The sequence below is a fragment of the Lepidochelys olivacea genome (assembly GCF_965140295.1).
Source record: "Lepidochelys olivacea isolate rLepOli2 genome assembly, chromosome: 2".
Lineage (NCBI taxonomy): Eukaryota > Metazoa > Chordata > Testudines > Cheloniidae > Lepidochelys > Lepidochelys olivacea.
The window spans coordinates 97,833,747-97,849,028 of NC_140412.1; the positions used below are offsets into that span (position 1 = coordinate 97,833,747).

General features: G+C 39.6%; 1 protein-coding gene across 4 annotated transcripts in view; it reads left to right on the forward strand.

Moving 5' to 3' along the window:
* Window positions 1-15,282, forward strand: part of DOK6 (docking protein 6) — a 434,980-nt gene that overhangs the window by 262,791 nt on the left and 156,907 nt on the right. For all 4 annotated transcript variants that reach the window (XM_084619311.1, XM_084619314.1, XM_084619313.1 and 1 more), the window contains exon 4: window positions 13,905-14,024. In XM_084619311.1, coding sequence (XP_084475437.1) covers window positions 13,905-14,024 — 120 coding nt within the window. The remainder of the gene's footprint in view (window positions 1-13,904; window positions 14,025-15,282) is intronic.

A 15,282-nucleotide genomic window follows, 5' to 3' on the forward strand; every position in this document is an offset into this window, starting at 1 on the left:
TACCTCCCAGTTAGATAAGTATCAGGGGATAGCTGTGTTAGTCTGTATCTACAAAAACAACAAGGCGTCCGGTGGAAGGACTTTAATCCTCCAGAGAAATTGCATGTGCCAATAATGAAAGTAGTTCACAAATATACATGCATTGTATTACCCAGATATCTTAAATCAATGAAGATTATGATTGGTTAGAGACTAAATATTAGCCATCTTTTAAGATATTACTGGTTTACATCCACATCAAACCCAGAAACAGTGAGCGACATAGGCAAACAGTATGCAAATATATTTTATATACAAATCTTTGAAACAGTTCCTTAGTCAGTTTTGTGGGCACATAATGGCCCTTTCTGCACCTGCAGTAGCTATTTAATGAGATCTTCTTTCAACACATAGAAATTAAACCACTTGGTTTCTCTCTATTCCTAGATTGCAATGATTGTATGCCAAGGCATGTTTCAAGATTAATTCTGAGAATGAGAAGAAAGATTTGTGTGTGCAAGCCCTTATCTGACTCTGAAAAAAGAAGAGAACTCTGCTGCTCACTCACCTTCAGTAATCTAGTAGCTGCTGTTGCTGCAGCTATTTCTAATGCCATGAGCCAAAGAAAACCTAGATGCCCAATATATATCTTATAAATAGGTCAACAAAACCTGAGTTAACCTCACATATTTCAAAATCAAGAAGTGATTTTGTGTTGCAGGGTGTTTTTTTCTTCCTCTTTCTTATTTTTCCCCATGAAGACAGAACTAGGCCATGGTTGACAAGCAGACAGGAGAAAAGCATTGAGAGCCATTTTCCTGTTTAAGAGTATTAATGCAGAGAGCAAACAAAAGCATTACAAACAATGGGTTTATTGTCCTTCCACTCATCTGTCAAGTGTATACTGAGACTCAGTGCAGCCAAATGTCTCTGTGTTTTGTAAATGGCAATGTTCAATTTTCTCACCACTTGTTTTTGTTAAATTAAAACACATTTCAAGATGTTATGTTAGCTGAATATACCATCTTCAGAACATTGTTTTCTGTACTGCAAAGAGTTGGGAGAATATAGACTTGCATTTCACTAACAGAAAATTGTTTTTATTCTAGACTGTCGCCCCTTTTTTCAGGTCTTACGTCTTTAAACAATTCAGCCTGAAATCCAAGTGAGCAACATGAAAGGAGATTATTTAGGGCCAGACTGTGAATCCTTTACTCATATTGGAAAGCAGTTGCTCACATGACTAGCCCCATTGACTTCAGTGGCCTACTTCTGGGCTATATTGTGCGTTACCGTGAGACCTATGGAAGGGACAGTGCACAATTGCATTACTCCAGAAGCAGACTAGGGACACAGTTGGAACTCTCAGTCACAGTTCAGTCCCTGTCTCTCCCTTGCTCCAGGAGAAATAAACTGTGTCATCACCATACCTGGTGCAGCATACAGCCCACTCAGCACCAGCTCAGCTTCATTGGCCAATACTCTGCCCACTTCCCTGCCTGTCCACCTTATGCCAGAAGGGAGCCAGAGGCCCTGTGATGGCTGCTCTCTCCCCCAGGAACAGATCAGCAATGCAGATAACCCAGAAGTGGGAGTAAGGAGGTATTTTACACTCTTCATGTGGGTTCATAAGGCAGTTCACTATTAAGCCCTTCTCACCAATTTAAAGGGTTCACAATGTGGCCCATGGATATTGTCTTTCATTGTAGCCCTCACCACTGACTTCTGCATTTCAATCCAATCCTCTTTTTCTTTGAGTGCCTGTCCCTATGTGTAGTACACTTTAGGAGCACCCACTCCGTCCACACATGCACCCCTCATCTCCTTGTGCTCACCACCAAGCATCTAAAGGGGGCTGCCAAACTGCTGCCAGACTGTGTACACCCTGGGCAGACACAGCCTCGAATTGCTAGCTTTGGTTCCTCAAAGTGTCCTGGAGTCCCTTGGCTTGTGGGAGGAAAAGGGAAAGGTGTGCATCGGGGTCCAGTTCAGTCCCCCACTGCTAATGAGGACTATGACCACACAGACACATCCCTGATAGAGTAGGGAACCCACCTGGAAGGGGTAGGTGGTCCAAGCAATGTGGTCCCCTCAGGATTTAATGCTCCACATCCACATGCTAGAGTGGACAGTAGTCCACCTGGCCTGCAAGTATTTCTTGCCTTGCATTTGCAGCCAGTCAGTCTTGGTGCTACCGGACAATGTGACAGCGATCTGTTACATCAACAAGCAGGGAAGGGCATGTTCCTTGCAATTCTGTGCAGAGATCATCACCCACTGGAACATGTGCATACCTCTGCAAGTTCCTCGGGCTGCCCTCCATCTGCCAGGAGTTCAAAATATCCTCACAGATTCCCTCAGCAGAAATGTCTCCAGAGAGCACAGGTGGGAACTTCACAGCCTGACCCTGTGGGAGTTATTTCATGAGTAGGGTCACCTGAGCACAGGCTTGTTTGCATTCGGAAGTGAACAGAAAGTGCAAGGACTTCAGCTTGTGATGGGTTGTTGATGCTCCTGTCAGCCCAGCTTTCTAACTGCCTTCTCCTGGCATGAGACTGTTACCTGGGGTCCACACGCCTTCCCAGTCTCATGAACCTGTCACTTCATCTGTTCTTATTAGCAACACTGCAGCTGTGCAGCTGTTTCATCTTTCTTAGCAAAGGCCAATGTATTTCTAACTATTTGGTGTTCTCTCTTCCAGTTAATGGTGGATGAATGCACAAAATGGCTGTGGTTATGTCAAGGCCAATTCTCTCGTAACAAGATCTCTTGACATAAGACGAGGGGAGGACTCACCATCCCAGCGGATCCAAAGAGGTCTCCTAAACTCTGTTTTGTTTGTGGAGAGGATGAAGGGAAGAGGCTGTTTCTGCCCAGAGGATGTCAAAGTGGATCTTGGGTCACATAGTACTCTGCTATGAACTGAACAATGGCCCTCTTGGGGGCAGTGTGAGAGCGCGCTCGACAAGAGCCCAGGCAGCTTTAATAGTCTCACTCAAGGATATCCCTAGTACTGACATCTGCAAAGCAGCAGGCTGGGTCTCTGTGCACACTTGCATGAGACATCATTCACTGGTGCAAGCATCTGCCTTAGATGCCTCCCTGGGCAGGGTGGTCCTGCATTCAGTAGTGGCACAGGGCTCCAGGCACTCATCCCCTCAAGAGGGACATGGCTTGTGAATTGCCTGAAGTGTACTACACGTAGGGACAAGCACTTGAAGAAGAAGGAAAGGTTACTCACCTTATAGTAACTGGAGTTCTTCTAGATGTGATGTGTGATGTGTAATGAACTACTCAGCCCCACTGCCCCACTACTACTTCCCCACTGCCTCAGATTCTATCATGGAAACTAGCGGTAAGAAGGAACTGACAGGCCCCTTTGAACTTTCCTCTTGGAGTATGAGGAGAGTGGGGGTGCATGTATGGATTGAGCAGATGCTGCTAGGAAAAATTATTCACACCTGGGGGCATGAAGCTCATGCACAACTTGGAGTGCACTACACATAGTGCCAACACATCTTGAAGAACTCCAGTTATTACAAGGTGAATAATCTTTTTTTTCCTCTTAGTGAACTAAGTTCCCTGCTCCTGCTTTATGCACAGTTTTAAAAATAGGCTTGAAGAACACTCTTACATGTAAATGTTCCTAATATTTTTGGACAGTTCCACAGTCCCCTAAATAAGGGTGAAAGACTTGTAATCAGGCCTGTCTTTTGATAGCAAGTTTCTAATTTAACAAGGCTCTGAGTTGTAATTCAGCAGAATACTATTGAATTTTTAAACCTTTTTACCCTTTGTGATATGTTCCATCAATCTTCAGTCATCCAAACTAATTCTCAAGTTTTGCTTTTCTTGGTGGGAGAATGCTACATAATTGGAATGGGGTTCACCTTTTAGCACTTTATATAGGCATTTAGACTCTGGTTCAGCAAAGTGCATGATTTGCTGAGTCATGGCCTCTGCACGAAATCTTGGCCTTGCTGAAGACAATGACAAAATTTCTATTGACTTGAACAGGTTCAGGATTTCTCCCTCAGTTTTAGAGGTTTACGTTACCTAGGAGTGTCATTATTTTAAAAAAACCAACAACTTCTCAGTACTGATGGAGATGGATGGTCACATGTTTAATGTGACTCACTCTGAAAACCACAAATCTAAAATGATCTGATCTATATACGAAGTACAATTTCATTAAAAAAGAAAAGCAGGGGAGAGGGAAGAATGCTGCATATTATGTTTTGCTTGCTTGAACAAAACGTGTAAATATTTTCATTAAATCCAGAATATTTTTGGCTGAAAAAGATAATTTAGTGTAGAAAATGCAATGATCCATTTCACACTGAGAATAAAAGATACATGATTAATTTAAGATGAGAATAATATATACAATATTATTAATATTATATATTTTATATATATACTAAGAATTGCTAACAAAAGAACCACTTAGGATTTGATCAGTGTATTTGTGCAGTGTAAGCAGACATTTATTCATTAGGTTACATAGTCTACAGTTATTATATTGGGAAACTTAGAAGTTCTGTACTATTTTGCAATAGAAACATATTGAGAACTACAAGGGAAAACATGATAAAACAGTCAAATGGAAGGGTAACAGAAGACATACAAAATTACATGCTCTAGCTAATACTAGACCTACATGAATGCAAAATTTTATGACTAAAATTTAATTTATTCTCAGCAAAAGTGCACGCAGTGTATCATAGTATTAAGATATGATGGCATACTATTGACCCTGGAACAGTACACTGCCAGTATTTTATGCCATTGGAAAATGGGGCCTGAACCGAATCGTTTAATGTCACGAAGCTCCCATTTCTAGCTCTAATGGATAGAAAGAGGTCATACCTTTTGATCACTGGTTCAGCACCAGTCATTGCCCATTCTGAGTCTGATTCCAGCATAATTTTGGGTGAAATGTAATATTTTGGGGATAAAGGAAGCAAAGAGAAAAACATTGGTGTTTATTTTAAAAGACAGTTGTAGCAGAGTGAAAAGGAGGACTTGTGGCACCTTAGAGACTAACCAATTTATTTGAGCATGAGCTTTCGTGAGCTACAGCTCACTTCATCGGAGTGCAATGATGCTTTCCAAAGTCTTTGTACCTAAGAATGACACTTGCAACACTGACACCCCCTTCAACCCAAAAAAACCCTTGTCTGCTAAACCAAAACAAGGGGGAGGAGTTGGGCAGAGATTTAATAAAGTCTAAAAAAAATCACAATAAAAGCCCCGACCTCAGGCAGAATATTTACCCCCCAAAAGTTAGACTTCCTGAAGTCCACTAGGTACTTCATTATTTCTCCTGATTTATATGGATGCATTAGCATTGCTTCTGTGTAGATAGATTGCTACAGCAATTCTCTCCTCCTATCTTGTCTATCAGTATTCTGACCCTCAATAATTAAATTTGTCCATAACTGGAGAATAAGACTTATTTCTTGAAAATATTATTGAGGATTAAGGAAGTCCCAGACTCTGTGTTTGTATGAATACGAATTCTCATTTGTATGAGACTTGAAGCTCTGATGGCAGAAGAAAGGAAACAGTTAAGACTTGTACAGAAGGTACTTAATTCCCCTATTCATTTAAGAGATGATTGTTCGATCTCTCAAGAGAAACAAAATCCTTGCCGGGGAAAATTGAACCTGAAACAGGTTGAAGACAGTTTTGAGCCAAATAAATTATATGATTGACTGCATATCATAAGTAGCAGCTGTGTAACTTGATGTAATGGCATTCAATACATATGTTATTAGTCAGGGAATTCTGCACCATGCACGCACTCAGAATTCATGACCGGGACAGAATTCTTTGCTTCTCCATAGAAAATGATGGGGAAGCAAAAGGAAGCTGTAAGAGTGGTCACATGTCCCTCTCCAGCAGTGCGGATGCATCACTTCCGGCGCCCAGAGCAGTGGGTGGAGAGGTAAATCACTGTGGAGAGACACCATCCCGCCCAAACAGAGGCAAGGCATAAGGGTCACGCGGGGGCACGTGCCACTGTCTCCATACCACCACCCCTGATTTCTGTGAGTGCAGAACTGCCCAGATGAGGGAGGGTGGTCATTAGCCTCAGCTTCCTGACTCTGCACCTGGCCACCTCTGCACCTCGGAGTGAGGGGAGGGGGATATAGGTGCAGGGGACAGTAGAAAGAGGAAGGGGATGGGGCAGGGGATAGTTGAGAAGGGACGGGGGAAGCCAGCATAGCATGCAGCATCCCCTCAGTAGCTGGGGCTCCCATGCTAAGCAGGCCCATCGAACCCCCACCACAATGAGCCCCACCCCCTCTTCACTGGGATCACCCTGATGAGCCCTCCACACTGAGACCATGACCCCAGCAAGCCCCATTCCACCGGCACCTGGACCCCCACATCTAGACCCACCCCTGCTGAGCCCCAGCCACCTTCACCTGGACCCTCCCTGAAGAGTCCCATTTCCCCTGCATCTGGACCCTCCAACAAGCCCCTGTACATCCAGATCCCCCACTGAGCCACCTGCAGCCAGATTGCCCCCCACACCCCACACCTAGATCCCCTCACACTAAGCCCCTCCACACTTGGACCCTGCTGAGCTGAGCCTGCTTGTCCCTGCCTGGTGCACCTTGCACAGAGGGGCAGGGCCCTGGAGTGTTTCTGGGGCAGGCCTGACCCTTGCGCTATGTCAGGATTGGGTGCAGCCTCACTGACGAGTCCCTGTCTGGGCAGAGGAGGGGCTTCAGGGTGATCTCCCACCTCCGTGATCCCCACTGCTATGCTGAAGCCTCCACATTTATATATTGACAAATCTTGCAGAATTTCAAAATAGTGTGCACAGATTTTTTTTTTATTTTTTTTTTGGCCGCAGAATTCCCAAAGGAGTGTGTCATTGCTGAAAGGGCCCTTTTTGGAGATGTGACTGACATTGTTTATATTATTGCCATGAAGCATATTTTATACATGCTGCCTGCAGTTATTTTACTTTTGCACTGTTCTCTTTTCATTTAATTGCAAAATGGGAGATAGATTGATGATACTGGGAAGTTGCCTAATTTCTATGACAAATCCTTGTAGCTGACAATGTTCACTATAAAAATGTGTTTCTGCCTATTTCCAGACAGCTTTTAGTGTTTCCTCTTTTACACTAAAAAGGAAAAGCACCATTCATACCAAACAATTGTTGTATTTCTTTTTGGCTAATAACATTGGAGCCACTGTTACTCATATTGCATAGTACCTACTCTGAAGAAGAGTCCCATTGAAATGAATGGGAACTACTTTCTGAGAAAAGTACTACCCGAGATAAGTAATGGAAAAGGAAATCTACCTTAAAGACACAATTCTTTTGCTCTCACTGAGTAGCATTGTACTCCATGCGTATCACCATTCATTTCAATGGGACTAGTCAATGAGGTAAGTACCATTCAATGTAAGTAAGAATGGTAGAATTTATTCTTTAACTAGAGGAAAATAAAGAGGTGTGTTATGTAGCTAAATTGCACTAATGTCTAATGGGAAAAAAAAACACTTTCTATAAAATGTACAATTTCCTCTCATGTTCCCATACATTCACCGAAGTGTGGGTTTGCTTTTGTTTTGTTTTCTTTTGTTTTTTAACAAGAATTGCCCTGAAACTTAGCCCTTAGCCTATCTTGTCAAGATATGGTTTGGATAAGATACTCTTTCTTCTCACCCACTGTGACCTCAAGGAGACCTACTGAAGTATTTTGCCCCAATTCTGTACAACATTTCTTAAAATTTGATTTAAGTTTTCACATTATTGTCAGTATTTATTCCTTGGTTTTGCCTTATCTACTGTTAATGCAGTTTTAAAAACTGTATTCTGGAAATGGCTGACATTTTATATAGTTGTGAAAATAATGACTAATAGCATACAGCATTCTAGCGAGGACCTTACCAAATTCATGGTCTATTTTGGTCAATTTCACAGTCGTAGGATTTTAAAAATAGAAAATGTCATGATGTCAGCTTTTTAACTCTGACATTTTCAAATGACTACTTAGATACATGACTAGTTATTTTGTAATTGCAATTACTGTGATTTTTTTTCACAAACAGGATGCTTATAGATCTGCCCTTGCCATATCTTTCAGCATCTGTAGAGAAAAAGTGGATGGATGCTTTGTCTAATTTCTCTTTTCTTCCTAAAATATGGTACATTCTTCCTACAGTGGACTCCTATTTATTTTTTGAAGGAAATCATTGCATTTTCATCTTTAATAACTCGTATTAATTGACAATAATGTATTTACTTCATTACTTATTTATTAAGGATCTTTTACCCAGATATGTATTTAAAGCACTGCAGAAAAATGGTCATCAAAAGTCAGAAACAGCATAGTATCTTTAAATCACTTATTCTGACTTAAGCTGCCACACTGCTCTGAGTATATACTGCCTTCTCTAACTAACATGGATGCCATTAATTAATGGAAACATTGTCAGATAACTTATTTAAAAATAATAATTAAATTAAAAAATTCTCAAGTCTTCAGAAGTTATGAGGTCTGGGATAGTTTTATAAAAAGAAGTACTAGTTAAGAAAAAAATGGCTGTTGCAGGCTATACTGCTATCTACTAGTGAAAAATGAGATTACGCTTGTGAATTTATTTTACGTGGCTCAATTCAATTTAAAAAAATAGTTCTGTGCTGATTCTTTGTCCCCCCTCACCCTCCACACAGAGATTTCTTATTATGGCTGAGTGTATTTTTGTAAAAGTTGGCATGTGTGTTTCTTCAGCTCCCATCTTTCTTCTCCAAAAAGATCTTGCAGGTCCAGGTTTGAATAATCCAATTCTGTTTCTAGTCTTATTCTGAATGAGAAAAATCCAAATGGGGTCTTGGAATTCTTACAAACAGTTCTGGGACTGCAATGGTAACAGAAGTAACTTTTTGCGGAAAATATGTAGAAATTGCTTCCAAGTCAAAGATCCAGCCATTTTAGGTCTTCGTAGCTCAGGGGTTCTCAAACTGGTGGTCGGGACCCCTCAGGGGATTGTGAGGTTATTAAATGGTGTGTCACAAGCTGTCAGCCTCCCCCCCACCCATACCCCGCTTTTCCTCCAGCATTTATAATGGTGTTAAATATATAAAAATGTGTTTTTAATTTATAAGGAGGGGTCACACTCAGAGGCTTGCTATGTGAAAGGGGTCATCAGTACGAAAGTTTGAGAACCACTTGTGTAGCTAGACATAGGCAGGCATTGGGGAAAGCACAAAGAAATAAACCAAATTCATATTATGTACAAGGAAAAGGCTCTTTTAGCCCCATAAAACTGACAATTTCATACAAGAGTGGGGAACCAGCTTCCTCATCTTTATTTCAATTCAGTACAAAATCTGCTGAGCCATTTGTGTGTTGTTAGTGGGCTGGACCTGGTCCCACACTTTCAAGTCAGTGGTGGTTGTGTGTGCCCAGCACTTTGGAGGCCCTTTGTGATTCTTTAGTATTGATGCCTATAGGGCTGTACAATATGCATTTTCAATTTAACCTGAAGTACTGAATTCCTGAAACATGGCACTGCGCTCTTGTGAATCAGGATGCAGAGAAACAAAATTCACCTTATGTAATTGCAGCAGGTACTGAACTGTGAGCTAGAGCAGAAATGGCATATTCTTTTAGTCACTGAACTGGAAGCTCAGGGGAAACTGTGGGGAAACCTGCCTAAAAATCTTGCAACTAACAAGATTGTATTTTCAGAAGAACAGACTTCAGGCTGCTGCTAGTTACATTTCTCTTGCAAGAAGCAGTGTCAAATGGGGGCCACCTGTCTCTTTACATTTGATCTCACCTTTTGATGTTCATATAGCAGGGCAAAATATTTGAATATTAGAGGAAATGAAGATGTGAGTATTTATGGCTGCTTAAAATATGCCTTACAACGTATGGCATAAAGGTGTAAAAGCGGGCTAAGTTCTGCAGTGCCATACAGTGATTGCCACTAAAAAGTCAACCCTTATCAGTAGTTAATACATAGAATCTGATTCAGATTCCACTGAAGTCAATGAGTACTTTGCCACTGATTTCATGGAAGCAGGATTGGATCTACTGTAATAGGTCAGATACTTCAGAATTTCCCTGTACTTGGAATAAAAAAAAAATTGTGGCACTTCAGAGGCTGTGGCATGGCAATTTGTTGATTCTTAAAGATGAGCACTGTTAACAATGTCATATGTAGCAAATTTGGTGTCAGTTACTGAGCAACTCAAAGCATTCTAATTAGAGCTGTCAATTAATCGCAGTTAACTCACGCAATTAACTCAAACAATTAATCGTGATTAATCGCACTGTTCAACAAAGAATACCAATTGAAATGTACTAAGTTTTTTTGGATGTTTTTCTACTTTTTCATACATATTGATTTCTGTTGCAACACAGAATATGAAGTGTACAGTGCTCACTTTATATTATTTTTATTACAAATATTTGAATTGTAAACATGTAAAACAAAATAAATAGTATTTTTCAATTCACCTCATACAGGTACTGTAGTGCAATCTCTTTATTGTGAAAGTGTAACTTACAAATGTAGATTTTTTTTTGTTATATAACTGCACTCAAAAACAAAATAATGTAAAACTTTAGAGCCTACAAGTTCACTCAGTCCTACTTCCTGTTCAGCCAATCGCGAAGACAAATAAGTTTGTTTACATTTATGGGAGATACTGCTGCCTGCTTCTTATTTACAATGTCACCTGAAAGTGAGAACAGGCTTTCACATGGCACTTTTGTAGCTGGTATCACGAGGTATTTACATGCCAGATATGCTAAACATTCATATGCCCCTTCATGCTTCAGCCACCATTCCAGCGGACATGCTTCCATGTTGATGATGCTCGTTAAAAAAAATAATGTGTTAATTAAATTTGTGAGTGAACTCCTTAGGGGAGAATTGTATGTCTTCTGTTCTGTTTTACCCGCAATCTGCCATATATTTCATGTTATAGCAGTCTCGGATGATCACCCAGCACATGTTCGTTTTAAGAACACTTTCACAGCAGATTTGACAAAACACAAAGAATTTACCAGTGTGAGATTTCTAAAAATAGCTAGAGCACTCAACCCAAGGTTTAAGAATCTGAAGTGCCTTCCAAAATCTGAGAGGGATGAGGTGTGGAGCATGCTTTCAGAAGTCTTAAAAGATGCGGAAACTATAGACCCCGAACCACCAAAAAAGAAAATCAACCTTCTGCTGAAGGCATCTGACTGAAATGATGAAAATGAGCATGCATCAGTCCACTCTGCTTTGGATCATTTTTGAGCAGAACCCATCATCAGCATGGACACATGTCCTCTGGAATAGTGGTTGAAGATGAAGGGACATATGAATCTTTAGCGCATCTGGCACGTAAATATCTTGCAACGCCGGCTACAACAGTGCCATACGAATGCCTGTTCTCACTTTCAGGTGACATTGTAAACAGGACGTGGACAGCATTATCTCCTGCAAATTGTAACCAAAACTTGTTTGTCAGAGCAATTGGCTGAACAAGAAGTAGGACTGAGTGGACTTGTAGGCGCTGAAGTTTTACATTGTTTTATTTTAGAATGTAGGTTTTTTGTACATAATTCTACATTTGTAAGTTCAACTTTCATGAGAAAGAAATTGCACTACAGTACTTGTATTAGGTGAATTGAAAAATACTATTTCTTTAGTTTTTTACAGTGCAAATATTTGTAAACAAAATAAATATAAAGTGAGCACTGTACACTTTGTCTTCTGTGTTGTAATTGAAATCAATATATTTGAAAATATAGAAAGCTTAAATAAATGGTATTCTATTGTTGTTTAGCAGTGTGATTAATCATGTGATTAATCACAATTAATTTTTTAATCACTTGACAGCCCTAATTCTAATCTATTGGTTTGGTATTCTGCAGATATGGAAAAGGAATCTGCTACAACTCCCCTAGTATATCTGTGTTATAAGGGGGAATGTGGTAGTAGATTCAAAGGGAGTGTAGCCATTTAAAAACAGTTATTTCAGAGTGTGTGTCAACAGGGAAAGCTCCACCTGGGCAATCCTGTGCATCCAAAAAGTACTAGCAATGCATAAGCTGAAACAGCACCGTATAGACAATCCATTTGTGCTTCTGGAAGTGCACATACAGCCCTTCAGTCTTGCAGAAGCTGTTCAGTCCAACAGCAGTGTCATTTCCATAATGGAAAATATATATTTATACGGTATTACATTGTTTTTGTAACAGATAAACATGGGTTATACACTTACAATACGACAAATGTGACTACAGCCTGATGTAATCATAACTTTAGTATTTTCCTTTACTTAGTTGCATAAAAATCTTATCAATTAGTGGTAACAGTTTACCTAAATCAGTACAATTTGTTTTTGCCTGAGATTTATGTAAGTATAATATATTCTTCAAATATTTGGCTATAAGTTCATGATTCATATATTTCCATATATTTTATACTTTCCAAAAAGTTTCCAAATATAAGCTATTAAAAGTATATTTTCAGCACTGACAATATATGTTCAGAGTTCAGTGACTCCATTTGCTCGCTATTGACTGTGCCTCCCATTATGTTGATTTGATGTACTAAATAGTTTCTCATATGTATTAAAATATATTTCTTCTGAGTGGGATTTTCTACAAGAGTTGCTTTCCCTTGGCTTTGCCTGATTTTGTGGGGTACAGGCGAAGTTAATCACCATGGAGGCATAACAACTTGCAGTAATAGCTACAATCAAGGAATGAACTGAATCTGATTACCACAGTGGGTTGCAGCTAGAGATTGGCCCAAACTAAACCCCCCTATTTGGAAATTTTGGATCCAGATCCCAATCTTCAGAGTCTAGAAATGCCTTGTTGATAAAGAAGATTGACAAGGAGCATTCACAAGAAACCTGCATGTTTCCTTTCAGTGGGGTTGTGTTTTTAGCACGTGTCATGAATTTGGCTTCAGGAGACATGTGGCTTAAAAACTTACTCAGTGCTTTCAAAGTATTTTTCCGTAAAAGTCCTCCTTTAACTATAGTGACCTTAGGCTGGATTCATGAACACAGTATTGATTTGTGCACATTGCTTTTTCTCTCTTAGATGTTTGCATGAGAGACAGAATGGCTTTACATGTATTTACCATCACCTCACAGATCTATATTATTTACTGTTGAATTTATAAGACAAACCCATTGTTGAACCTCTGGGTGCTGGAACAGTTCAGTACTGTAAGAAAACATATATTTTTGACAAAATAAATTACCTCAGGAAAAATGACAGCCCCTGTACGGTGCTATGGAAGTCATTAAACTTGGACTTTATCAGACGAATAAGGATGTGAGTTCTAGAGTTGAGTTTTCTCCATACTCTTAGTTTCCATCATATTGATGTCTAGGGACTGCAAGCAAAAGCAACCCAGTTAATCTTAACAATCAAGATAGATTTAAAACAACAATGTTTCTTTTCAGATAACTTCACATTAAAATCATTTTTAAATAAAATTATTTCCATCAAGCAGGACTTGCTGAAAGATACTTTCTAGACAGCCTTCCCCCACGCACCCACCTATCCAGAGAGAGTTTTGCAACTGGGAAAAGTTGGAGACTGTCCTGGGTGTTTGAGTTGATTTCTAGTTGATTTCTGTCCTGGATGTGTGAGTTGAATGAGCTGTTTTACACTTTTTGCCTATTTCTAAACAAATCAGGAGGCATGACCCATTTCTTTTTTTAGAAAAGGTCCATAAATCAAGGCAAAACAGTGTGTGTGGTATTTTTTGTTGTTGTTGTTGTTGTTTTTTGCTGGTTTTGAAACAGACATTATTAGTCCTAACTCAGTCATAAAAATAGCCTGTTGATCAAACACTTATTTCATGTTGTACCTTCTTTTGAGTAAAAATACTTCATGAATTCCACTGATGTGTTTGTTTATGGTTATTTTCAGAACTGGAGGCCGAGGAGTGGTGCAAACATCTTTGCATGGAGTGTCTAGGAACCAGGCTCAATGATATAAGCCTTGGGGAGCCAGATTTGCTTGCTGCTGGAGTCCAGAGGGAACAAAATGGTAGGTAGCCATCTAATCCAGCCATTCCAAATATTTCTGTATAGTTCTTCCTAAAGGTGAACAACATTGTACATTTGTTGAGGGTTTTTTCTTCATATCTGCTAGAATAGTTGCCTTAAAATTATTAGAATTTTGCTCTATTTTAACAACATCATAGTATGTGTTAGATTAATAAGGAAAAATTAACCAGATGCAAGGAGGGGAGAAAATTCTGACTAACCCTAGTAGCAAGTCCCTGACAAATAAGATGTGTACATATAGAGAGACAGACAGACAGAGAGACAGACGCTGTGGTCACATTTGGGAAATTTAAATCATGACTTCATTGGCTCCAGAAACACCAGCCTCTGCACAATGAGAGAAAACAGCAGACATTCTAAAATAGTCCCTGAAGAAATTGATGAACATTTGAAAAAGTCACCCTTTGGGTTAGAAACCATCTTCTTGTTATATATTCATACAGTGCCTAATACAATGGTCCCAGGGCCTCTAAGTGCTACCACATACAAATAATAAATATAATGTTGGGGCGTGGTCCGCTGAGAAGAATGTCTCTAGCTTTCCAATAAATGGAATAAAACTTTTATCCAGACAAATGCGCAGGTGATTGGATGTTGGTGGTTGAAATCCGCAAGAACTAAACAAAATCTTCTGTTATACAGTCATTTAACACCAAACTCACAGCCCTCTTTTGTCAATAATTCTTATTCCTTGTAACAAAGTCCATGTCTTTTAACAAAGTAATGCAAAGAAGCTTAGATAGCTATAAAATAGTACCAGAACCTGTATCTTTGCTTCACCTTTGCAAACAATATTACATCATTAAATTATGGAAGGACTACCATTTTCTCAATATTATTTTATTTATTAACTTGTGGTAGTGTTGAATTTGAATCCAGTAAATGAAACATGGAGAAATCCATAAGAAATTTGACATCTTGCCAGTTCTAGGAAAGGATGTTGCTTAGATCCATTTCAAATAAGTCTGGGGCCTTTGTGTAGCTGTTTGCTTGTATCACTCACTGCAAGACACAGGGTTTAACATGTAATATGGTTCACCTTCACAACTGCCTCAGACCACTATACTAAGCTCAGGAGGGTGGGTTGACAGCCATGTGGGGAGGTGTGGGTGATCAGGAATATATCCATGGGGGAAAAAAAATCACAAACACACACTTTTTTTCTATCATCTGCCATATATGTATAGGTTTTTATATTGTAAAACAAGTGTGTATGTGTTTGATGAGGGAGTTATGGG